This window comes from Lissotriton helveticus, chromosome 6 (assembly GCF_964261635.1).
Source record: "Lissotriton helveticus chromosome 6, aLisHel1.1, whole genome shotgun sequence".
Classification (NCBI taxonomy): Eukaryota; Metazoa; Chordata; class Amphibia; order Caudata; family Salamandridae; genus Lissotriton; species Lissotriton helveticus.
This window is the reverse complement of record NC_136067.1, coordinates 368,794,146-368,820,832: the sequence shown is the minus strand read 5'-3', so window position 1 is coordinate 368,820,832 and position 26,687 is coordinate 368,794,146. Positions and strand designations below refer to the sequence as shown.

The 26,687-nt window shown below is 44.2% G+C and overlaps 2 protein-coding genes across 2 annotated transcripts in view; one reads left to right on the top strand and one right to left on the bottom strand.

Annotated features, from left to right (window-relative positions):
* The window catches only part of NOL10 (nucleolar protein 10), a 1,044,486-nt gene extending 1,042,843 nt beyond the window's left edge, over positions 1-1,643 (bottom strand). The window contains exon 1 of the mRNA XM_078647803.1: positions 1,486-1,643. Within this exon, the coding sequence (XP_078503929.1) occupies positions 1,486-1,551 (66 nt within the window). The 5' untranslated portion in view covers positions 1,552-1,643. The remainder of the gene's footprint in view (positions 1-1,485) is intronic.
* A 624-nt stretch (positions 1,644-2,267) lies between these two features.
* The window catches only part of ATP6V1C2 (ATPase H+ transporting V1 subunit C2), a 369,892-nt gene continuing 345,472 nt past the window's right edge, over positions 2,268-26,687 (top strand). The window contains exons 1-3 of the mRNA XM_078647802.1: positions 2,268-2,404; positions 5,071-5,234; positions 10,098-10,165. Of these exons, the coding sequence (XP_078503928.1) occupies positions 5,106-5,234; positions 10,098-10,165 (197 nt within the window). The 5' untranslated portion in view covers positions 2,268-2,404; positions 5,071-5,105. The remainder of the gene's footprint in view (positions 2,405-5,070; positions 5,235-10,097; positions 10,166-26,687) is intronic.

Below are 26,687 nucleotides of genomic sequence, written 5' to 3'. Positions count from 1 at the left end.
ACCCTGGCCTGCTAAGCACAGACTCTCTCACATTAAAAGAAAAAAAGCGGTGCGCGCGCTTGTGCCCACCGCTGCAGGCGAGTGACCAGCGCTGACTGCCATCGCGCCATCTGTTTCCAATTAACGCAAACACGATAATTGGAAACAGATGGCATTAATGCTTGTTCCCGAGGACCCTAGGCCATGGAACAAACAAGGCGAGACAATCACCCGCCTTAGACCAATTGCGTGCTGAGTTTTAAAAAAGACGCATGCATAGGCCAATTGAGGGCTAATTTTAAAAAAAGCACGAGCACGTGTTCAGAGCTTAAAAGCCCTTACTAAATGCCTCGCAGAGCACCGCATGCGCACTGACTCAGGCGAGACCTAAAAAGTATGAATTAATTTGTAATGTGACTTTTCGGTCTCTGTTCCCTTTAATTATCAGTCATCATCATTCAGGCAGCCCTAGAACTCAATTAAAAGTGCTTTTCTATTTATATTTTCTGTTCAAAGTATGCACAGAAAAGTGATGACATTACTGCTCTAGGTGACTGTTTATTTTTGTACCGTCTGGGACATCAAAAATAATGAGCTGGCAACCCTAATTATAAGACTGGAAGTTTGTTGCAGGATTGGCACATTATTTATTTCCTCCACCCTTGATCCCTGATTAATGCCATAATAGCAATAGTTTAACTTATATCTGAAACCCTATGCCGCCATCAATAAAATGCTGAGTTACTTCAAGTGTCTGGGAATGCACCCTGCATTCAGACATTTCTCTCCTCATTCTTGCCCTTCACTTTCACGTGCACCCTGCACTCACAGCGATCACAATGCACTCACACCATTCACCTGCTCACCCTGCACTCACTGTGATCACTCTGCACTCACAATGCACTTGTGCTGTTCACCCTGTACCTCACCCTGTAGTCACATCAGCACACTACACACCCTGCACTCATGTGACACTTTATTCACCTGTCCCCCTCACTGCTCAATGTGCAATCTCAATCAAACAAGCTAATCACTAACCATGCATTTATTCATCCCACTCTGCACTTACATCTGCACCCAAATGTATATGGTCACCTCACTCACCCTGCAGTCACTCCTCTTGCCCTACTCTCACACTGTTGCATCGCTCACCGTGCACTCACATGGACACTCCTGCCACCCACAAAGCGTGGAGGGTTAATGTGCCTGCCACAAAGAACGTGTACTAAGTGGCTAACAGAAATGAGTGGGAGTAAACTATGAGTAGCGCTATAAAAAAAATGAAATGTTTGTCAGAAATGGGCTATAGAGAGATGAGGTGCATTGTTGATGAGTGAAAGTGGGGAAATTCATGGAGAAGGAGGAAATGGTGGAAGGGGCGACATAAAAAAGACTGTAGTACCGTGTGCGACCAGTGCTAGGGCCAGCCCTGACTGGGAGTGTTAGTCCCCCCACACCCCCAGAGGTTTGAGTCTATTTGCGCCCCTGTCTACCACACAGACTCACCTCTGGTAGAGATTTTCCGCAGCTTAGATTGTAGATTTTCACGTCATTCACGTTGGACACCTGCATCTTGCCGTCACTCGCGAAGCTGCACAGTTAGCTTTACAACTTTTCTAGTGCCCTGTACCCACGTTGTTTCCATTCAGTAGCGCATGCGCAGAAATAACATGCTGCAGGATAGCTGTTCCGCAACTTTGTGAAATGCTTACAATAGGAGCGGCCATTTTAGAAGATCTTCAGATTCAACTGCGAAGCGGCGCAGGGACTACTAAAAGTATCCTAGGTTTTTTTTCAGTGAAGGGTAATATATTTTACTTGTATAAGACATCTCTACCATAAATTATTTTGGACAAAAAATCGTTTTTTCAAAATAAAGATTTATATATTAAATCTTACATTCGACTTAACTGCTTAGTAATTATGATATGTAAGTCGTTTGTTTTATGCAGGTTACTGCATTAAAAATGTAGTTCGGCCCATTCGCCTGATTTAGGAATAACTTCCTGATGCTTTTGCTGCGAAAAGCTCTAAATGTGAGCAGGAAACAAGTGATTCATGAGCTAAAGAGAGGCTTGGATAGTAAAGCGCCACAGTCCTCGGCGTTCACACCCACGAGCTATCTGATTGGATCCTTCTCCAACGTCCTCCTCCATATGCAAATCGGGAGGAGCCGCCGGACAATTGAGTGCGTGACGTCAGAGTGGTCCCCTGTATCAGGTGCACTGAGGATAAAGTGTGCAGGACAGGGCTGAGTTGTCAGTGCTGTAAACTGCCAGGTCGGAAAACTCTGGGGAAAGCAGAACTGCCAACACTGTAACCTGACAGCCAAGGCACTTTCGCCCTCTGCCACCCGAGCCAACACAACTGTACAGGATCGACAGCACAGCCACTGCACCTGGGATGACAGTTTCCTCAGACTAAGGTAGGACCGATGCCAACGGGAGGAAACTTTTTATACATTAATTGTGGGGCGCTCACCTTGTACATCCTGCAATATTCCTCTCTTAAACACAGGGCAATGGGAAATCCTCCTTTTTCTGTAATCACATGGGCGCTTTTTCTTATGTTGGCAAATAATCACATCATCCATCCAGAACATTTCCTAATTCATACCCCTACTGCAAGCCCGGCTGACTGGATGCATGGTCGTAGGTCTGGCACCAGTTTGAAATCAATTCAACATTTGTTTCATAAAGTAAAAACAGTTACATACGTAAAACATAATTAAAAAACAACGTTTTCGTTTTTTCTTATGCCTCTTGTAACACAAGGTGTAACACTTTTTTTTATTCCACACCACCTTCATTTAACGAGTAACTTGTACCTCTAATAATAACGTGGGGGGGGGGGCATGCAGAGTCGGATGGTGCCTTATTTTTCTCAGATAAAGAAACAGCAAGCATCAGTATGTTTTAGTCGTATGCCTGAAAGAATAGATAGCGTGTTTCGTGCGTGCACTTGTTACCCCACATTTTACTTCAGTAATAAAGAGACTGGACGAATAAGCTGCATGCCAATTTGCTAACCGTTAGGACATTGCACTTTTTATTTTTTGGATTATGTAGGGATGTTGCCGCTGACTTTTATAAAGTCGTTATAACAAAATCTATAATAAATGGCTAGGAAAGCGTAGTTTAAAAGCTCACTGTGTCACTCGGGGATTCCACAGATAGAGACGGCACAGTATACGCTGAATCTTATCACTTTAAGTACAAGTACGTCTTCTAAGTTTGGAATACGAACACTAAGGGGAACTTCATAACTTATTGTATGTATCTCACGGTAGAATTGAAATCCTATCTATCACAGGATTCCCCCAACGACAAACAGGCATTTGTTTATTACCTATGTCCTCACTGGAAAGCACCTTCTTAACACAGCGTTTGTGGTATGGTTTACTATACCCTTATCTCCCAAAGTGAGTACCGAGTTACATGTACTGTATCATATATAGGGGTTAAGTGCTTTAAGTAACAGCTGTGATCTAGTGGTTGATTATAGCTACAGAATTTAAGATTAAGCCGCACGATGCACTCCAGAATAACACACTATTTGTCCTCAACAGGCTGGTCCTTTGTCGCTGCTTGTAGAACTCTTCATTTTCCGTAGTGGCTTCATAGTGCCTCCAGTGGGTTGGTCCTCTGTCTTTTTTCTTTGGTTGACTTTGTATAATACCACAGGTGTATTAACCCTGCCTCAAAGGGTTGGTCCGCTCTTCTTCCTGTGTACTCCCTAGCGGCTTAACTGTGCCTCTAAGTGGTTTGTCCTTTATCGCTCCTGGGAAGACTCCTTATAATGCTCTCTGGTGGCTTGTCAGTCCATTTATTGGGTTGGGCCTTGCGCCCCTACTTTGTGGATTCCATACATTCTAGTGTACTCCGCTGATGCACACCAGTGGTGATTTCTATGTATGCTACTGCCCACTCGTAAAGATGGTAAGTTCCCACAAGGATGACTGTGTCTGTTAACACACTCTGCCACACCACATGCTTTTGTGCATCGACATTACTCACACCATCTTTCCACTATGTCATCCAATCTCAGGTGCCTCAGCCAGCATGCCCCAAATAGACTAAATCACAAATAATCCCTTTCAGTCACACCCTCCCGGGCGCCTTGAACCCAGTGCAAATCAAAAGCACTTCTAGGCCTCACCAAGATATGAAGTGCTATATACATGTGGTTGGTCCACTCAGAAAGAAAGTACCCAGAGCCTCACAAGGGATACGAAAGCACTGTACAAATACAGTACAATATATTATACAATGAATACCAGTGTATATACCTAGAAGGCAACTCACAAAACGAGGTCTGCGACTGCATTAAACTTGATATCAGTTGTCCTCATTTAATGTCACTGCCTTGAAGTGACAACTACGCTAGCCACTTTAGGCCAAAAATGTTGTTTTCAAATAGCCCACCTGATAGCATCCTCCATATGCTCCGTTTACTTAGCCAACTGACTACCACCTTTCCTCCTAAAATCTAGCGGCCTATAATTTCACATTCCGCTGGGGTTAGTGGGGTGCTAGGGTACATATGCCAACAGGCCCCACATCACCTGAGAAGTGCACACCAGATGCAGCACCATTCCTATACATATGGAATGAACTACACTGCTACACACAGCTCCCGGAGAGGGCTCGGCATAGTGCTCCACACGCCTGTGCTACAGGTTTTTTACATTTATTTCATGCACTGTATTAACTTACGTACCATTCGTGACTTCACAATGTAAAGTGCCAAGCTGCGTGCACTTATGCATACTCTTTTTTACATCAACACCTGTATGTAGACCTACTTCCATTCCTTTTATTGCTTATCCGATCTTGCTCTGTTTTTCCCTATTCTTCTGAAAGACTCGGCCCCCTCCCGTGCTCAGTGGCTGGCATCCGTGTATTAAGGGGTGCCTCTGTGTGGGACGACTCCTGATCAGAGCCGCCACCCATGATTTCTGAGGGGCCTGGGCCGCACCTCTGCTGCCCACCCGGAGTGACGTGAGCCCTCATGACCCGCTCCCAAGGGGCCGAGTCTTTTCTGCCGTGGGTGTTTCTAACTCATTCTCACATCCTCTTTTTGGGCTTTCAGAGGTTTCAGTGTCGTGGGTGCCGCCGCCCGTCAACATGTCGGAGTTCTGGCTGATCTCCACTCCCGGGGACAAGGCCAATCTGCAGTCGCTCGAGCGGATGAACACGGTCACCTCCAAGTCCAACCTGTCCACCAACTCCAGATTCGTCATCCCGGACCTGAAGGTAGGTTTGGGTGAGGGGGCCCGGGGATGGGGGGGGGGGGGGGGGGGGGATTCGGGCGAGGTTCGGAGCTGCGAGTTATGCGTGATGCGGTATACCAGACATTTGCATGGTAAAACGGCTCCGTCATTCACGCACTCTCTCGTTCATTCATCTAGTCATTTATTCGCAAGTACAGGCATGTAGTCATTACTTTCTACTTAGGTTCATATATTCACCCGTGTATCATGCAATCATCGCGGCATGCTCCTGCTTCCAGTCACGAATCCATAAATTCACTTAAGTATCATGTTCATGTGTGCGTTCATATGTCTAGTGACCCATTCACGCGTTTGTTTTTCCGTCCATTCATTTGTCCATTCATGTATAGAATCATGCATTATTAATTTATGCTTACATTCATGCATTCTTACTTGCACAAATACATTCCCCCATGCCTGCAGACCTCATACTTACCGTAGAGATCGAGCTGGACAAGTTGCGCGGACTTCCAGCGGGTTCTTTTAAATCTTATTTCGTCACGTGTTTATTAAAAGTCATTACAAGCCCAGGCAGGGTGTTAGGTCCTGCCTGCAGAGAGAGGTCTTCCCCGAGGCTGTGCGGTTAGAAGAGGAATAGTGAAACATGACGAGGTGGGGGGGCTTGGGTTGTTACACTCCCTAATATATGTATTATTTAATACATTGTTGGGTACCGGAGCTTTCAGTCGGGTATGGTAAGGTCACCTGGGATGTTTAAGTAGTACTCGGACAAAAACACACACGTGTATTCTCGTCTCTGTATTGAAGGTCTTAAAACATGGTTATTTCAGAAAATGCTGTTTTAAGTACACCTCACAACCCGCACCCTTCCCCTTTCCACTGACCCTTAAGCCCTCTTCATGCGCTGCCTCTCATCATGATTAACATGATGTGCCGGTGTGATTGACGGAAAGCTGAAGCTAAACACCCCCCACACTCCCCCTGCGTACTGACCAAGCTACTAACGCCTCTGGGTAGGTCATGGGTGACGCAATTTCTACCTCTAGTTATGGCAGATGCTGAACATGTGTGGATGCATGACGTGACACATGCAGTCCCCGTTTGCGAGACGCTGCACACATAATAACATTTGTATATAGACAGATTGCGAAAACAGTGCGAATCTATGTTTACGTGGTCACGTAGACTAAACAGCAGTCCCTCTGAAATGTATATTATTGACATTGTTACTAAGATACAGAACACTTCATCAATCCGGTGCCTGGTTGCTAAAGACCTGTTCTTACGGGTGTTTTAAAAGCCTGGCCATTGCTTACCAAAGGTTGCCACTTTTTTCACTGTCAATTGCTTGCTTCTTATTTAATGGCTTGCCTTGGCCATTTTCTGTCTGCTCCTCACCTGGATCATAACCTAATTACTTGTGTTCTTCCACTGTTCACTTTTTTTGGAACTTCTTTTTCTTTCTTCCTAAACTCTTTACAAGGGTGCATGTGCTTTTCAGTGGTCTCCATCCTAAGCTCCTGTCGGTCCCACTCTGTGTTGCTCTTTCTCATCTGTGTGTTTTTCTCTCCCACTCCCTCCACGGGCTGCTACTGCTTAACCTGTATTCCAAGTACCCCTGGGGGGTACGCAAGGCCTGCTTAGGAGATCTGCAACTGTTTTACAAAAGCAAATAATATTAAAATTGAATACATTTAAATGAATAAAGTATATACCAATAAAGAAACACAATTGAAAAAGGTGAAAACTTTTTCTATTTAATTGTGAAGTAAACACAATATTTCTATATTGAACAGTTGTATGGTGAACAATTGTTTTTTCGTTTTTGTGTGTTGTTTTGAGGTTCAAATCATAGATATTGTTTTGGACTGAGGTCCCTGATCTTCAATAATGAGTCAGTGAGGGGTCTCCAGATTCCAGTAATGGTTCAGTGGTGGTCCACAGAAGTCAAAAGGTTAAGAATCGCTGCCTTAGAGCGCATACACCCATGATGGGACGCTGCAGAGAGGGCACATTCACAACTAGCTATTTCCTCATTTTATTATCGCCTGGACAGCACCATTTTGCATCTTTGTCCAACTGACACACGAGAGGGATACACACCCAATTTTACAAATGATTATCTACTGAACTCTAGGTCACTGAAATAAGGTTTGGAATGAAGGGGAAGTGGTGAGCTTCAAAGTAATGAAACAAATGCTGCCTATTTCCTACAATTGTACAGTGCATACACTTTGTTGTACAGAAGGCAAGTCGGATTTTTAAACATGTTTATTTGACCTTTCCTTCAGCATCGGCAAAAAGCATTGGTAAAGCCAACAGGTCCGCAAGTTGAGACCTGTTAGCTTGGCCCATGAATAGATAGTGTTTTGCGTGTTTGAAGAAAACAGCTGTGTGGTATTAAATAGTGCAACGGGACAGGCGTGTGTGTAAAGGAGCTGCGGCTGAATATGTGTAGATGGGGAAGGCAGAACATTGTTTGTCTCCGATAGTGTTACATAGTGTGAGCAGGAGTTGGCAGACGCTCTTCTTAATAGCTTGTATGCAGCGCTTTGAGTTGGTGAAAGAGGCAAAAACGACACAACATGTCCTATGATAAACTATTGAAGGCAAGCTGAACTATACAACTCTCCTGTGGCTGTGTCTTCATTCTAAGCATTTGAACCTACATAGAATTGTATTCTGTTGCTTTAAATAGCAGTATTTCACAGAAGTACTGTATTTTCCTGTTTCGGCCTGCACTACATTTCTTTTCCTCTTTACCCGACAGTGGGTGCTTGCTGTTGGCATATTTAGCAGTAATATGGTTTGTTAATAAGTGTACAGCTCACACTGAAAATTCAGTAAGTGAATTAATAAAGAGGGGCCCTTGTTCTCCCAACACTGTAGTGCTTATTGTGTTGACCCAGAAGTAATGACAAGCGTATTCGACACCAGCAGGGAGCCCCTTTTAAAGCTCTCTGAAGCAGGTGCACAGCCAGCTGAGCTATCTTATCTGACATCGCACGTAGGCAAGGCGCACCATCTGTGTCGAGGTCCCATGTTTGAGTTAGACGCCTGCTTCACGGGGAACTGTTTGTAAGACAGACATGGCAAACAGATACCCTTCTAGGCGCTCGGGTGTGGTGCTCAGGTGGAAAGCAGAGGGAACTCGAACCCTGCACAGCCCTGCATGAACAATGACTTCTAAACCTATGACTACACGGGTCACCTGTTTTCCAGGCCAGTGGTTCACAGATCACAAGATGCATATCAGTGCAAAGCAGAAGTTCCTGAGGGCAAGGACTGCGGGCTCAAAACCAGAACTGGGTGGAAATATCACATGGGACATGGCCACATAGCAGCACTGATAGGGTTACTTTCTGAATCCTAATTAGCTAACTGTGTCTGATCTGAGATTTACAAGACTCCTACTAATTTAGCTCACACCACTTTGCTTTCGGATACTTGTAGTTAAAGGCCTACATTCAAAGTGCAGGACACGAGTACTGGAATGTAAATGACGTAGGATAAAAACTCAAGAACCATCTTTTTCAGCTGGCACCATGTCATTAGAGGCACATGCAGCTAGTTAGTCCTGTTTGTCAACCAAAAGCCCCAAGCATGCTGGGACTTGTAGTTTCAATTTACCATTGGAATTGGCTTACACTAGGCACAGCATGTCGATGGTAGCTGTCTAAAAAAACAAGGATAGACTTGAAGTCATGCTCTTAATAATAAAATTCTGTCTGTTGTGCTCAACTGGGACATACTGAGTTCTTTAGTTATTAGCTAGCTTAACGCTTGAACAAGCAATTGGTTGTTGCTCTGCATAAGCCAACAGCCGATGCTTTAACTTTCTCCACTATCTTAGAGCAAGCATAGACTAAGGTTATCAGATGGCTCCACCTCATAAAGTACACTATGCTCTACTTCTGGGTTGTTGTTTAGCAACTTAATGCATTCTGGGAGTTGTAGTCTTGGTTAGTTCCAGTTGATCCTATTGAACCAAGACAACGTAAAGTACACATTTGTAAAAGACAAGATGCATGGCCTGCTGACTGGTGTCACCAGGTTAACATGTTTTAATAACTGAGTTTTCATTTGAAAAAAAAACAGCGCATTCTGGTAGCTGTGGTTTGGATTTGTTTCAAATTAAATCATTGCTTCAACAAACCTGATGGCAATGATTTGAAAAAGGAAAGACAACCAAAAGCTTCTGAAAAAGCACATTGTAGGCCGCACAAGCAAAGAGTTGGCCTTAATGTTTCACATATAACATATTTTTGAGAATATTGTAGAGATCGTTGTGTGAGATGCTTATACAACTCAAACCTTCATCCTTCTGATGTCAAGAAAACAAGCACTCTGTTTAGTAATAACACCATGCTTTTTATGCACCAACAAAATATTTTTGTGGGGTAACCTGTGAAATGTATCACACCTGTTAAAAGATAGGGTTAACTTCTTCCACGTTAGTACAGAGCGAGGGTCCTGTGGAAAGTAAATTAGGCTGCGGCAAACATTTTCCTTTATATTGTGACATTTCCCTATTCATTTTAAATTATGTTCAGAGTTTCCGGAATGAAAAGCATTTGAAAAATATGTCATTTATAAAGATATGCAAACATTGGTTTGGATGCACTGTTTTGAGATACCTTAGGTTGTATTTTCTTTCCCAGTAATTAGTAATATGTATTTTTTTTATTAAAAAGCAAGGCTTAATAAGCAAACATTGGCAAAACGAGAAGTTTGGCTTTCGCATTGTAAAGGTGAGACCGTGGCTTTGCCAGTGCTTGCTTGGACAGCGGTGTAATCCTGCTGTTTAGTTGTTACCTGTACGAGTGTGCGCCGCCTGCCCGTGAGCTGGTTCATAAATAACCTTTGCTTGTGTGGACTCTTTCAGGTGGGGACACTGGACGCTCTTGTTGGCCTCTCGGACGAGTTGGGGAAACTCGATATCTTCGCTGAAAGGTAAACTCGCTCTTATTTACTACACACAGTCCTGCAGCGGCCTTTGTTTTGCAGTACACAGCGTTCTCGTTCAGACCGAAGCCGGCCGTGTTTATTCCTGGCCGCAGAACTACTCTAAGGTGGATGGGTTTGGTTTAACGCGTGTCCCGGCCGGGTGAGCTGTGCCCACAGCTCGGGGAACCAGCAGGCAGCGCCTGATCTTGTTTGCCTCTGAAGGTCAGCCGTGTTTTCGGTGAATGGAGGAAACATCGAGTGTATTTTGGTTTTCTCCAGCACTGGACGGCGCAGACAGTGACTCACTAGCAGCCTTCATGGTTCTTCTGAGTACGCAGTGGGGAAATTTCCAGTTACTGTTTTTTTTTTCGCCTTTTCATTGCCTGATATTCCCAACTGCTAGATAATAAAAATCACATTTTAGCTTGTTTGTGAACAGAAGTATTTCTGAGGAGGATGTGTCCCATGGCTACCGCTGCAGGCCGCACATTCAGCGGTGTTTACCAAGGCATATAATCGTGCCACAGCAGTTGGAATACACTGCTGAGTTCTCAAAGTGGCCAGGTGTCACACATGTAAGATTTATGCCATACTAGGGCAGCCTGAATGTTGACTTCACAAGACTACCTCTGTTTTGTAACCCACAATCTTCCAATGCAAATGAAAATGCAACACTCGTCCTCTGACTAAATCCAGAAATGGCATAACATTAGTGCTTAATTTGTGCCCCTGTATGATGGTGCTTGGCAGCTGCTGGTGCTCGGAACAGGGACTCATTTCTAAACAAGGGTACTCATTTATGACAGTTCACCACGTGGTGGCGTTGTCTGTGTGTTATTTAGCAGAGTTAATCAATAGAGTGTTCAATATACTTTAACAAATTATAAAACCAGGGTGCACAGGCCACCCCTGTAGCTTAAGGTGACCTGGAATAGTCCAAGATGTCACGCTGGTATTGTGTGACTGTTCGTATTTGGCAGTGCTGGCAGGGCAGTGCGTAGGGACAACCACAGCAGTCTCCTGAAAATACACCAGGCCCTGGAACTTATATTTTTTTTACAAATTAAGCACTGTTAAAATACATGATAGCAGATGTGTTGACGGAGAACATTGGGGAACATTACACTCCAGTGGATCAGCAGATGTCACAGAAGTGGCCGCCTTTATCTGCTGTCTCTAATCTGACAATACAATAATCCACTTTGGGCCTACAAAGAACACAGGCAGTGGACGAGGCTTTGCAAAAGAGGAGCATGGATTGTTGTGTCAAAGGCTGCAGACAGAGCCGACGGAATAAAAATTGATAATGGGTCCTTTTCTCCCTGAGCTAGGATATCACCTGTCCCATGCTTAGCTAAATATGTGATTGGTGTTTCTGGATGTTCACCTGAACATCATCATGTCAATGTCAAGTACCTACTGAGCACAAATAAGACATCTGACAGGGTGGACATTTTGATGACGCTCTACTAAGACGCTTAAGTACTATCGGTGTATGGTATGTAGGGATGGTTACATAATTGGAACATTTTATTATATAAGAATTTAAGAAACTGTGTTAAGAGGTACCCTACAACACATTTGCAGCGCACAAACTTAGTCTACACAAGGTTGAACATTTTATAAAGAAATAATACCTGTGTTTTGCTTGGAAATACTTTATTGTTTTTCGGTAGATAGCTACTGTTTTTTATGAGGAAGTGTTCATTAAAGTAGAAAAAACATACAAAAGGGAGTGCCTCAAGAATCCAACTATTGTATTGTAGAGTTTGTTCTCTTTGTTTCTTCACTCCTCCTTTCATGAAGTACACATAGTTCAATGGCGTCAATATCAATGTACTGTTCTCCAATATCAAAATATCATGGGAGCCATGGTATGAAGTCTCAAAACAATTCTCTTCAATACATCAAAGAAACAGCCGGGCCAACGCGTTTCGTCCTTCAAAAGGACTTCATCAGGGTTAATGCATTTCTTCATAGCAATGTCACATTGAAGTCTAAGTATAAAATGGATCAGTTCTCCACGAAATTGTTGGAACACTAGTACTGCTCCTTTATTGTTCCAGGTGACCATATATAAATATCACAGCTTAATATACACTCCTGTAAGCTCAAACCGGATAATATGACACGCCACCACCGTCGCTGACCTTCTTCTGATCCATTTTACACTTAGACTTCGATGTGACATTGCTGTAAAAAATACAAAGGCTGTGTCTGCATGTCCAGCCAGAAAATGACATTTGAAACGGAACGCCCCAAAATCAGTTCCAGAATATTATTCTTTGGATCCACATCCTGTTTGAAAAATGAGTGTAAAATTGGGACCTCCCTCCCAACTACCCCACTTAGTTCCAGTAACACGTTCTCGTCCAAGGAAGGGAGTGCTCCAGAGAGTACTCAAAGAGCTGCTGTGAGACTCTGGCTCATGTCTGCATGACAGCGAGTCTCCCAGTGATGAGGGGACATCATCTGAAGTCTGTGCACCTTACTGGAGATGTAGTGGGTCTGACTAGAACCTAGAAGCCTGCCTATCCACTCAGAGTGGGAAAGAGAGTGCCTGACCTTGCAGGAGGCCAAGAAGAGAAGCCCAGCCATGTTCCTGGCATATGGAGAAACCAAGAGAATTTGACTGGCAAGTGGGAGCACAATTGGGGCTGACCTGAGTCGTGAAGGGTCTTTCCGTCTCTCAGAACATGGTTCATGTAATGAAACTTCAAGCCAAACAACAACATGCCATCTGGCACCCCTGCCACATGCCTGAAAGACTAGTGCTACTGCTGGTGACATGTAGTACATTTTCCATGAAGAGCTGTCATTGACCTGGAAGTGCCCCCAACCGGAGGCCACAACTGCTGATGACGAGCACTTGTCATTCCAGCCTACAACACTAATCCCCTCAGCGTCCCAAGTTAACAGCAAGGCCCCTACCATTTTCGAGTGATGCTGAATAAGACACCAACAGTGCAAATGTAAGGAGCGTACCATGCAGCACCACTGAAGCTGTGTCTCTGCCTACCAGGTAACACAAGGCCGGACATCCAAAAAGTGAAAGACTGTGTTAGGAATGCACACACATAGTCCTACCATAGGAAGATATCTGTGTGAATTCCTAGGGCTAAAGAACTATTCAAACTGATCCACAAGTTGCAGATGTGGCAACAGATTAGTAAACTTGTACCTGGGCCTAATCTTGCCTAAGACCCAATCTCAGGGGAGTCACCATATACATTGGAAGACACTTTAGTGTATCGGAGAAGGCCACCCGAGAGAGTGTAGTGCTTAGCTATGGGACCGTGGGTTGGATTATTCACCTTGTAATTTCACCCCCAATCTTATTGTGCAGTATTCTGTTTAGCTGTGACATTAATCTACATTCTTTCCACTAAAAGACAGGCACTGATCTGGGCATTGAGTTATTGGGACAATTGTTTGACTGCTTGAAATTTGAGTTTCTTTTCTCAGATAGCATCATAAATAGCTTACTCAGACAGACCCACTGTAGCTTTTTCTAATACATACCCAGGTTCTGAGGGACACAGGGCCACCCCATTGTGGTTATACTGTGTAATTAATAACAGGCAGTCATCATGCAGTCACTCCCACACACTCACTCAGCACTAATATGCCGTGCCACCGATATCAGGCAGGTCCTTATAGAGCGTTCTCGCACACACACGCACATAGCACCGTAACGCAGGGCCACTGATATCCGGTAGGTCAGTTGGTATTACAAATGCGTACCACATGGCCCAAGCCCTCCTCCACCTTTCAGCTAGTCAGGGTCCCAGAAAAGAAGGTGGGGGCGGGGGAGGTAGGTATCAGGGTTAATTAGGCAGCTGTCGACAAATGGTAGGCTTAGCCAGCATTCAGGAACTTCACCCACGGTATATGGAGCAGAAGCAGACTGAGGGTGATAGTCATTCAATCAGAAGGTTCCACAGTTGGCCTTCCAGCACCAGACCAGTTCTCTGAAGCATGGGGGGGATCATGCAGTCTCTTGACCCACTTCCAATCGCTTTCAGAAGTGTTCCTCAGCCCAGTCAATTACTCTCACCACTCAGGCACGATCCAGGCAATACTACCTGGCAACACAAAGTCGTAGGGGCTGGGTGAGGAGAGGGCTTGATCCACTGCACTGAGGGCACAAAGGAACAATTGATGAATGGGGGATGAAGCAGGGGAGCCTCTCGGAAGAAGGAGGCACCCTGTCAGACACACTTCGATCAAAGTAGCACCCAGGCAATCTGGGCACAATGGAACACGTATCCGCTCCTCCCCACCGCCCTGGAATTGAGGCAAAATGTCTTGAGCGCTTTGAAATGAGTCGCACCAGACAGTTCCAGTCACGCACAATGAAGAATCGCAAACCCAGTACCGCCCAGGAAATGAAGAACGTTTGGTGCGCTTTGATACGGGTAGCACCAGACAAAACTGGTCACACACAATGAAGAGTTGCAAAATCCGTACCTCCCTGGAAATGAAGCACTACGTCTGGTGTGCTGCGAAGGTTTGAGCAGGTGATCCTCCTTGAATAATGCGTATCTTTGGATTATATTAGGTAACTCCCTTTGTAGGTCTAGAATAGTTGGTGGTTGAAGAGAACAGTTGTCTTTGGTTGTCTTGAGAATGTATTTTATTGATTACAATTCAATTCAAAAGTGCTTTATTCGAGTATTACTCATAAAAGCAGACATACAAACACATAATAAAATGCAATTAAATTTAAAAAGGTCGAATATAACAAGCACATTGAGAATAAAAGATACAATACATTTCAGCATATTTCATATAATCACAGGTGCAAAGTTCATTTAGTAAGATCAGGTTTAAAAACAATCCAATATCACTAAAAAATCTAAAATTCATAAAATTATTCATCCATAAAGACACCTCGCGTGGGAACAGAACAGAGAATAGATAATCTAGCAGTCTCTGTTCAAGTAAGCAGAGAGTAGTTACCCTACTAGCAATCTCTGCCTAATTACCCACGCCCACCCCAAGTACTTTGCAGTTGCTATTATAATCCAGATTAGGGAGGTAGATTTTACAATACGCAAGGCTACCATACTACTTTTAGTACCCCGATTTCTACACATGGGAGCCAACCAAACACGTCTGGGAACAGAATATACATGACAGGAGAACAAGAAATGACCTAGAGTTTCCTTTCCTTCCCCACATATTGGGCAAGTAGCTGGACCTCCATCTCTCCACTTTGATGTTAAGTTGCGTAGAGGTAGAGAACCAGCCCTCATTTGGAAAAACAGTTTCCTATCCATGGGTTTCGTTATAAAATCCCAGTACATTTCATACATAGGAAACAGCTTGACTTCAAGGAAAGCAGTAGTCATTGACCCATTGTTAATACTAAGCAAACTCCTGTTTTCGACTCGTTCCCAGAAAAGATTTTTTATAAATAGCTTAGATGGAAAAGATGACCCGGCTGGATCGGACCACAGTTCATTTAATCCTAGTTCACATAATGCTAATTTTAATGATTTAAACCATCTAATTTTATTAAATCGGTCTGCTTTGATAACATCAGCAAACCCTTCTGCATAATGTGACAACTCAGGAGTGGTCCAGATTCTACGCCAATATAATATCGGACGAAGTTTACACATTGCCGAGATTTCTTTCCTGCCAAGGTCATATCTAAGAGGCAGAAGGGGACTGCTCTGTGGAGTGCCTGTAAGTTTCCGGAGGAAATTATTTTCCGATATCTGTAACTCCTGGAGATTTTCTTGCCCCCACAATTCAGCCCCATACAATGCTGACCCTATTGCCTTAGCCTCATATATGATCAAGGGAGGTTTAATCGGTTTGGTCAATGATTTACTGTGCTCCTTAACCGCATGCGTGCGGTCGATATTCTGCTGCTGCGCTGGGATTTACAAAAACCCATTATTCATGACGAGCTGGGCTCGTCATGAGCGTGCGAGGAGGCTACCTCATGACGAGCCCAGCTCGTCATGAGCGTCGAAGGGGTTAATGATGGTACCAGCCAATTGCTTATGTCTTAATACTGCAATGTTTAAATGTTGGTTCCATCTGTTATCATTAGAAATAAGAATCCCCAAGTAAGTAAAAGAATTTACTACTTCAAGGTAACGCCCACTCATGGATATTTTAGATTTAAAATTTCTATAAGGGTTAAAAGCCATGAGTTTTGTTTTAGCTGCGTTTACCTCCAGGCCATGGTCACTACAAAACTTGTCAAAAATTACCAGTGCCTTTTGCAGGCCGCTAGGGGATTTCGATAAAATTAAGGTGTCGTCGGCGAACATTAAAATAGGAATTTTTACACCTGCGAGAGAAGGAGCATCCACAGTCTGAGATTGCATACGAGAAACTATGCCATTGATAAAAAGGGTAAACAATGTTGGTGCCATCGAACAACCCTGTCGAACCCCACGCTCAACAGGAAAATCGACAGTGTTGTTTCCATAGCCCCCCCATTGGATTTTAGCGTAGGTACCCTCATGGAGTCTTATGATCAAGGTCAACAGGGTCATTGGGACCCCCAAAGCTGCCAGCACTTCCCACAATTTTGCCCTAGGCACCAGGTCGAATGCAGCCCGTAGATCAACAAAGGCTGCGTAGAGGCTACTTCCACCCAGTACCACAGTCCTCCACTGGATCAATTGGAAGCGGAAGACCTGATCCACAGTGCTCGTTGCTCTACGAAACCCAGCCTGAAAAGGAGACAGAACATTCTGCTCCTCTGCCCAATCAAGCAGATTGTTAATAATTACTCGCCCTACAACCTTTTGAACAGTGTCAATTAAGCTGATAGGGCGGTAATTACAAGGTTGAGCACGATCTCCCTTTTTGTGTACCGGAATAATGACAGCACCCCGCCAGGATACCGGAATTTCAGCACCCCTGGCAATGTGATTTAGTAATAAGCAGATGTATTTACTCCACCTGTCGGTGTCATTTAAGAAAACATCCGCGGGGACTCCGTCAATACCCGGTGCTCGGCCACTGTGAACGGATTTCAAGGCAAGCAGCACTTCACTCTGAGCAAAGGTGTCACCCTCAGCGAAAAGATAAGTAGGACAGGGACCGTTACCAAATTGGGCCCCAGGAGAGTACTGTTCACTAAAAAATTTGACCCATGCATCATGGGAGACATTATTATTGGGTGCTTCTGGAGTCCTTTCGTTACCCCATTTGACAATGTGCCAAAATAATCTAGAGTGTTTACGATCACTTGCACATTTCAACTTCTGCCAATGGGATTCGTCCCATTCTCTTTTAGCCCTGACAATACAATTTTTGTAGTGCTTCCTAGCAGATCGGATCTCACCCAGGTTGTTGCTCTTAATGGCAACTCCTAGGTTAGATCTTGCCGCCCTACAGTCATGATTATACCACTTTGCAGCTTTATATGGACAGACCTTCTTATTATGTACAGGTTTTATGAAGTAACTTTTAACTTCATTAAAGAGAGTCGTGTGTGCTTTAGTTATGTCTTCATAACCCTGTGAGGTCCCAGCTACGCCCTCCAGAGCCGCAATTGCCTTGTCTGTCGCAGCTCCAATTTTTTCGAGGACCTGCTGGTCTGTCCTAACACCTGACCACCTTAACCTGCGCATATCGTTAGTTGGAACGATCGTCGGGAGCAAAAGTAGATCACATGGGGTTGGTGCTTTTACTTTGAACGACCACCAGTTATGAGAGACACATAAAGGGTCATGGTCGCTTTCTGGCCTTGCTGTTACCACCATGTCTCTAACAGATGTCCATATAGATATGCTGCAGATGACATAATCAATGCGACTTTTGTTTCGCCCGTTGTTAAAAGTCATGGCAGGGACGCGATCTGACTTGGTTCGACCATTAAGGGCTCGTAGCCCGTATTCCAGGCACATTGCGTTTAAGCCTAGTATGTCAGCCGTCCAACGAGTTATCGGAGGAGTGTCTAATGTGGGGATATCCCATAGCTTATCTTCCTCTACTCCAAGCGGGGAGTCACCAGTGATGAGAGGTTCAAAAGTGCGATTTAGATCGCCTGCAATTAGGATGTTTTTACCTGCAGAGTGTATCTCTAAAAGATTAAAGAGACTCAGAAGAACCTCAGATTTACCTTTATTTCCACCTCTAGCGTAGATGTTATAAATATCTATAGAGATGGATAGATCGCTAGTGAGTCTGATAAGCTGGATGTCTTTTTGGTGAAGCTCCACACATTTTACAACAGTTTTTAAAGACTGCCTGATCCATATAGTAAGACCCCCCATTGGCCGCCCTTTAGGGCCCTTAGAAGCAGGAACATAAAAATGTATATACTCCAAAGCAAAAACAGGGTCACACGCCCAAGTCTCTTGGAAGATGCAAAGATCGTACCTGTTAATAAATCCAAACCAATCAGCACAATCCAACTTGGAACATAGTCCAGCCACATTCCAAGACAGAAGACTCCCCGTGTTAGTTATAGTGACAAAACTAGGGCTAGTAATAGTCTCATGCATCCTCTTTCCATCAATATTGTTACAATTAATATTTTCGTTGGGTGGGCCTACTGGATCCTCTGAGGAGGACTCCTTAATTTGATCTTTAGTTAAGTAGCTGGCCACATCAGTAATACCTTCATCACAAACAATCAGTGGCATAGAGTTGCAAATAGGTGGTTGTCAATCACAAGCATCCAAGTTTGATAATGCAGAGAAACGATTTTCCAACCCCAGGCCCCAGTCCACCGAGGCAACATCTTTCCTCCCCCTCTTAGTCACAATGTTCCATTTAGTTCTCAGAAAACTTGAATTTGGACCACTTCCTTTCCTTGGGTAAAAGAAGTCCAGAGTTAGTGGAACTATTGAAGTTGATCTCCGCTGTGGTGGTAAGATGTTGGGCAATATATTAGACAAAACCCCAGGGTCAGAGAAGTGAAGGACAACACATTCCCCCTTGAATTTTTTGACCCTGTCCCCAATCCACTGAACCCTTCTCGCATTTACGAGCTCTTCCGAGAGTTGCTGCTTTCCCCATGGAGAAATTACCATGTTGTTGGTCAACCATGATAAAGATTTATTTATTAAGGAAGATGTTATTTCGTGTTCTCCTTGGGCCAAGGGAGGGACATTAGCAAGGACAAGAACCAATGGGGAAGCTTCAACTACAAGCTCAAACGTCCCTTTCTCAGTGATTGGGTCAACAACAGCGGGAACTGGGATCGGAACATTAGGAACATCACCAGGGAAGTTAATCTTGGGTGCCATTGGAAGATTTGATACAGGGGTAGGGGTAAATCCACTATTAGCTTCAGTGGCTGGTTTGCTCAAAGTGGACTCAATCCTAGAAAAAACAATTACCGGGAGTTTGCCCACTTCGGCCAGGGTTTTTTCTAATAAACCTTCTAATCGGTTAACCTCAGAGGTTAACTTATCTATTTTACTGACCAGAGGTTTAACTACACCTTTAATTTTCATATCCATCATTGCCAATAGCTTGTTAAATTGAGCATTTGAAAGTGTAACATAAGCCTCACTAGACAGATCAACCTCCTCTACCTCAGAAAATTTCCTCGGAAGGTTTGCTACTTTGTTCTTGGCTGACCTTAAGCCCTCCCGTTTTGTCGTAGCCTTTTGGTTTTCCCCGTTAGTCCTTAGATCTAAAATAGGTACTGCAGGGGAGATAGGGGACTCATTACTAGTGGATATCTCTATTAAAGCTTCATTAACACTAATGTCTTCAATACCAGCGACAATACCACTAGGCTGGATGATGATGGTATCAGGAAGAGAATCAAGCATTTCACCATTTGAGCTAATATTTGTCTGAAACACAAAAGGATCATCTAACTCAGTATCAATGAGGGGAGATTGGGTAGGTGATTCTATTCCCAAGGAAGATCTCCTATCACTGTTGATCCTTTCTACAACATGTACAAGATAGTTGTCAATAGTGTTATTAGGAGTAGCTTGCTTTTTCGGAGGCATATTTCTCTAAGCACAACAGATACAATTGAATGCGAAAAATAGTAATATCCAAAAAGTACTGGAAACAGCAGCAAAGTATATATTGCATCAAGCAAGAAACCGGGCCCAACCCAACCTTGGCCAACCTCGGACGGCCTCAGACGGCCCGCCCTTTGTCCGGGCTTCGTCCGGGCGTCCCGCTCGCGTCCCGCGACGCGGAGGACGGCGGCAATTTCAAGCGCCTCCGGTGACCCCAGAGATGTTCTTCCGGGTCGCTGGGCTGTCTGGGTAATGTAGTTCCCCTCCGCTCGGCGGCCGCGAGGTAAACTCGAGCGGCGGCGGGAGGGAAACCGGTGAAGTCCGACGCGAGTCTCAGGCAGCTCTGCACCCCCAGGCAAGTTGTGGCAAGTTGTGGCAAGATTGCGGCAAGACACCCGCTCCACCGAGGACGGCGGCAATTTCAAGCGCCTCCGGTGACCCCAGAGATGTTCTTCCGGGTCGCTGGGCTGTCTGGGTAATGTAGTTCCCCTCCGCTCGGCGGCCGCGAGGTAAACTCGAGCGGCGGCGGGAGGGAAACCGGTGAAGTCCGACGCGAGTCTCAGGCAGCTCTGCACCCCCAGGCAAGTTGTGGCAAGTTGTGGCAAGATTGCGGCAAGACACCCGCTCCACCGAGGACGGCGGCAATTTCAAGCGCCTCCGGTGACCCCAGAGATGTTCTTCCGGGTCGCTGGGCAGTCTGGGTAATGTAGTTCCCCTCCGCTCGGCGGCCGCGAGGTAAACTCGAGCGGCGGCGGGAGGGAAACCGGTGAAGTCCGTCGCGAGTCTCAGGCAGCTCTGCACCCCCAGGCAAGTTGTGGCAAGTTGTGGCAAGATTGCGGCAAGACACCCGCTCCACCGAGGACGGCGGCAATTTCAAGCGCCTCCGGTGACCCCAGAGATGTTCTTCCGGGTCGCTGGGCAGTCTGGGTAATGTAGTTCCCCTCCGCTCGGCGGCCGCGAGGTAAACTCGAGCGGCGGCGGGAGGGAAACCGGTGAAGTCCGACGCGAGTCTCAGGCAGCTCTACACCCCCAGGCAAGTTGTGGCAAGTTGTGGCAAGATTGCGGCAAGGTTGTTCCAAAGTATTATTATACTGTAGTTGGTGCGACCGCCGACACGTGTTTTGCCCTAAGTGGTCAATAGGACCAGGGCTTTCGCAAGGCTGCAAAGAGATGCTATATAGCAGTATAAGTCAACCGGAATAAAGAGACCCGAGAGTAGGACACCACTGGGTGCACAGTGTGAGACGTTCAAAAAGGGATAATGACGCAACATTTAGGGAGGTGAGGGATGCATAGTTGTAAAAAATTAAAAGTGTGATAAGTGTGATTGGAGAGTGTACAGGACTATTGTGAGTGAAAGTAAAGTGCATGAAGGAAAGAGTGGTAGAACACTAGGATTTTATTTATGGTGCTGGCAGATGGAGAAGGCATCTTTATTGACAAATTACATAGATTTTTCTTGTGATTGGACATGCTATAGTTTAATGTTAGAGATGGGGTTAATCCAGTTATCATGCTTATTATCATATTAGTTAGACGTAGAATGAGCGACCAAGACTCTGAATTTAATGTACTTAAGTGGTTAGCATTTAGTAGTGAGTTAAGTGATTTAGTCAGATGGTAACACTTATAATTAAATGCATATTGGCAGTTCCTTCACAATTTTCCAGATGTTCAGAGACAATTATATACAACACATTAGTCTTCAAAACGATATAAGGTATTCAGATGATGAGATCTGGGAGGAACAAAGAAATAGGAAATAGATAGGTGAGAATAGAGGAGGACACAAGTCATGCTCTCAGTAGTGTAACACTCTAAATGGAATGGGAGAGTTCATACAGGAAGCATGGAAGGGAACCTCTCTCTTGAATCTAACTATTAGCACAATAGTTGGACGTTTGAGGGCAATTAGGTCGGGAAAACATGATATGCCTCGTACTATTAACAGAAAACCGGCTGGAAATAAAGGCCAGGAAAATAAAGTGTTTTTTAGGATAACAATATACGGGATGCAGATGTACTAAAAAACAACATAGCATTAACTACGTCTGGTGTGCGTTGCTACGGGTTGCACCAATCACTACCGGCCACACACAACGAAGAGTTGTAAATTCCGTATCTCACTGGAAATGAGGCCCAACACCTGGTGCGCGTTGATACGGGTTGCACCAGACAATTCCGGTCACACACACAGGCGCAAACTTAGCAGTGCTGCAAAAGGTAGCATGAGGCACTAAAACAGATATGGTTTCAAAAAGGAGAGGGTACCCCACTTTCACCAGGGAACAGGGTAGGAAGACAGTTAGTCAAAGGGGAAATCCCTGGAGTCGAATAGTCTACTTGTCACAAAAGGCCTTTCTTTTGGTACAAAGAGAGGTCACAGTATGCCATAGGTATTCGGACAAACATAGGAATGGGTTTCCACAAAAGAATAGTCTTGTTTACAATCTAGATTTATTCAAGTTGCATATAAAAAAACAATAAAGACAAGATAAAATCATACAATTCTTCCAAAACAATTAAAATCCAAGATTAAATATCTTGAAGAGATAAAAATACTTATTCAACAGTGTTACATAAACATAATATTACGGTACACAATAAGTGGAAAAGCAATCAAAATATATTCACAATAAACAACAGACTAAACATAGTCACAACAAACCCCTCACGTGTAAGTGGCCCACTTGATATCTCTGCCACTATATTTCACTGGATCCAATGGCCATAGACAATTTGGTTACTCTAAAACTTTAGTGGAAAGATTTGATACCCATCTAAAGCTTTATCTGGCCCTAATTGGATTCTTTTGGACAAAACAGTGCGTCGACGCGTTTCGGTGCTTAACACTTGATATTGTGGCACCTTCCTCAGGACTTCTTGTTTCTGGGGTTTCAAGGAACGGATGGATGTACCGTATCTGTAAATATATTAGGGAAAATATACACTGTCAGATATCGTGTACTGAAACCTTTTGTCTCATTTAGTCTAAGGGCTCAATTGTTCTACTTAACACAAACCCACTCTCACTTCACACTATTAGTTCTAACTGCCGTTGTTCTTTTGACCATATATTGTTCCTAGCACAAGTACGCTTACTTATCTAGTACAGATCATTGCACAGTGATATTTACATTGGTTCCATTGCCTATGATTTACCTTCTACTTTTTTCTCTACCCATTAGTGCGCCTTAGATTCACATATAACATATGGGCCCTCCAAGTCTTTTTCTTTGTGGAAGACCAATTGATATGGGAGGGACTCATGAACCCTGGGGCCCGGGAGAATAGATAAGTATAGTTTCTCACCCTCGGGACCGTGTAGAAAACGTTCCAGGCTGGGATCTACTTGAAGTTTCACTTATTGGTACTTCTGTTGATTAAAAGAAAACTTTTTTTAGGTGTTAGATAGAAAATCCCCTCGTTTGCACATTTTTGGGGGGTGATCTTTTATTCTTCTATTTACCTCTCTCCTATAAAAGGAGCTCCTTCTGATGGGGTTCCTTGGTTTTTTGTTTGTCAGGCAATTGCCCACTTGTCATGTATCTGTGGTGGTAAAATATATAGCACTTTTTCACTCTACTGTTTCATAGATACTATTTCTACCATTACATGATTTTTTATTAAAAGTAGTATCTTACCTCAAATATTTTTAAAACGTACTCAGAACGGGCATATATAGTCGTTGGTCTACTCCTGAACTGGATATGTTCTGTTGAGTAAAGACAGGTATGACACCATCATATCTCTGTTCTGTACTATATGATGTTACGCTCTTAGCTCTATTAACAAGTATCTAATGTGCCTTGCACTTTGCTATTTTTAATTTAAGTGCCTGCTCTTCGTGTTACTAATATCTCCTGCTCCATGCCTGCAGTGCCCTCAATATCAGTTTGGTACCCATAATGTCCAGTTGCCTGTTTGTTAACTCTAGGTTCTCCTCTTTAGGTACAATCAATTCATATATAGGTGATTGGTCTTACCACCTCCCGCCCCGGTTAAGTTCTCTCACTCCAAGTATGAAGTATAGATTTTGTAATGCTAAATGTGTCCCCTGTTTGAGTTAAATCCAGGGCCTGCTGTACTTTCCTCCAAAGGTATACAGATAAATGGTTTCCCTGCTGCCTAAAGAGCAAAAAAAGGGGAGGGGGGGGGGAGGGGGGGGAAGAGAGAGGGCCTAGGGGTTAGGTCTCCACTTACCGATTTAGAGCTGTTTGTTGGCTTCTGCCTCGTTCCTGCACTCGATCTAGAGTGTGTCAGTTTGGTGGGCGTTTTTATAGCTCCCCGTGATTGATCAATTACCTACACCTGTCAAGTGAGGAGCGCTGTATGCGCGCTGCCAGTACCGCTAATACCGCCGTCAACGTGGGCGCCATCTTAGAATGGTGTGATGTACTCGCTAGTGTCTCAGAGGATCTGCCCGTCTTATGACTAACCGCATTTGCGTTTCGCTCGATATGTCTCTCCTTGTGTTTCCCTTTTATTAAGGCGGTGTACAGCAATAGTATTGGAAATATTGCCCGTGCGCACTAAGTCGGCATCGAGGAACCTTTTTTTTGCCGATTTGCTTAGAGTGCTCTATTACTTTCCCTCGCGCTACACTTATTTGTTAATCCACCCCCTTTGTGCTCTTGAGTGAAGATTCAAAGATCCTAGGTGCAGAACTACCTACGCTCGATCCAACCAATCGGCCGCCCAGATCAGCCCCTGGCTCTGGGCGCCATTTTGGACTGGTGGTCGGAGTATTATATTTCAATGTTCTCCCATCAGATGTGGGTGCTTCAAAAGGTTACAGATTCTCATCTAGGGAATAACATTATTCTTGAATCTCAGTATTAGTATCTGAAGGGGAGTCCTTCATTAGATACAGAAATGGATTTCCGTGTGGGTGGTGTGTAGGGTGCTGAATATCTATGTCACAGGGTGGTAGAGCGTTAGTTACTGAATGGGACCGGTATACTAAATAAGAGCCTCCCATTCTTCCCTGGAGTTTAAACCTTTTCTAATGGTATTGAATTTAACCATATACCATTGTTCCTGTAACTTTCGTCTCTTCGTGCTATCACCTGATCTGGTGAGTTCCCTGATCCTTTCCAGAATGACCCATCTGAGGTCCTTTGTTTTGTGTCCCTTTTCCTTCCAGTGTGCTACAAGGGGGGCATTTTCTTTGTTGTTATTGATTGCAGACTTATGTTCCCCTATCCTTAGCCTCACTTCTCTGCCTGTTTCACCTATATATGCCTGGTTGCATGGACACAGGATCATATATATTACATTCTTTGTCTTACAGTTGTTCAAGGTGGTGATTGTGTGTTTCGCACCATTATGTTCAACTGTTTTAGTGACTATACATAGCTCACATATGCAGCAGGTACCACATTTGTTGTTCCCTGTTGCTTTCTGTCCACTCAGGGTAGTTTGGGTTTCTGTCTTGTCCTCCCTGTACGTGTGCACCAGGTTCGACCTGAGGTTCTTGTTTTTCCTGTACGCGTACATGGGACGCTCCAGAGGAGTCACGTCTGGGCCATTGTTTAAAATTTTCCAATTGTGATTTATAATATTTTTGATTTGGTTAGCTATGACTGAATGTTGGCTCACCATCACTATTTTGTCTTGTGTTTTCTTATTGTCTGTTTTGTTGATCAGACAATCCCTATTGTAGCACTGTGCTCTTTTGAGAGAGTGACTTATCAGTTTTTTGGGGTAGCCCCGGTCCTTAAATTTCTTTCTCATTTCTTGGGCATGTTTGTGGAAATCTGTGAGATCCGTACAATTTCTTCTGAGTCGAAGGAACTCGCCGAATGGTATCGAGTCCTTCTGGCTCTTGGGATGGTAGCTTGAGTAGTGAAGGATTGTATTCCTATCAGACTCTTTTTTGTACAGTTCCACTTTTAAATGTTGGTCTTGGCTCTTAATACATATGTTAAGAAATTGACCTTAGACTTGCTGTATACTGCTGTGAACCTCAGATTGGGGTCCCCTAGGTTGAGCCAGCTAAGAAACTCTTCTAGGAGTTCTGTGCTTCCCTGCCAGATGAAGAATATGTCATCAATGAAGCGAGCCCAATTTCGAATGTTTTCGAAAAAGGGACTCACTTCATTGTACACGTGCTTCTTTTCAAATAGGCTCACGTATATGCAGGCCAGGCTCGGCGCACATGTTGCGCCCATGCTGGTCCCTTTCTTTTGAATGTAGAGGTCTTTTTTGAAAAGAAAGATGTTGTTAAGTAAGACCATCGACACACACTGAACAATGAACTCTTTATTTCCACCTTGTATGTCTGTCTCTTCTAAAAGGTTCCTAACTGCCACTATGGTGTCTTTTTGTGGTATGTTTGTGTAGAGTGACTCTACATCGAGAGTCACCAACAGTTCATTCTCTTCGTTAAAGGGGATCCCTTCCACTTTGGATATCATATCCGCTGTGTCTCGAATGTACGATTTTTGTTCAGCTACCAAAGGCTTGAGGAATCTATCTGCGTATTGGCTTAGTGGCTCCAACAAAGAATCAATCGATGCCACTATAGGTCTAAGGGGGGGATCCTTTAGATTCTTGTGGAC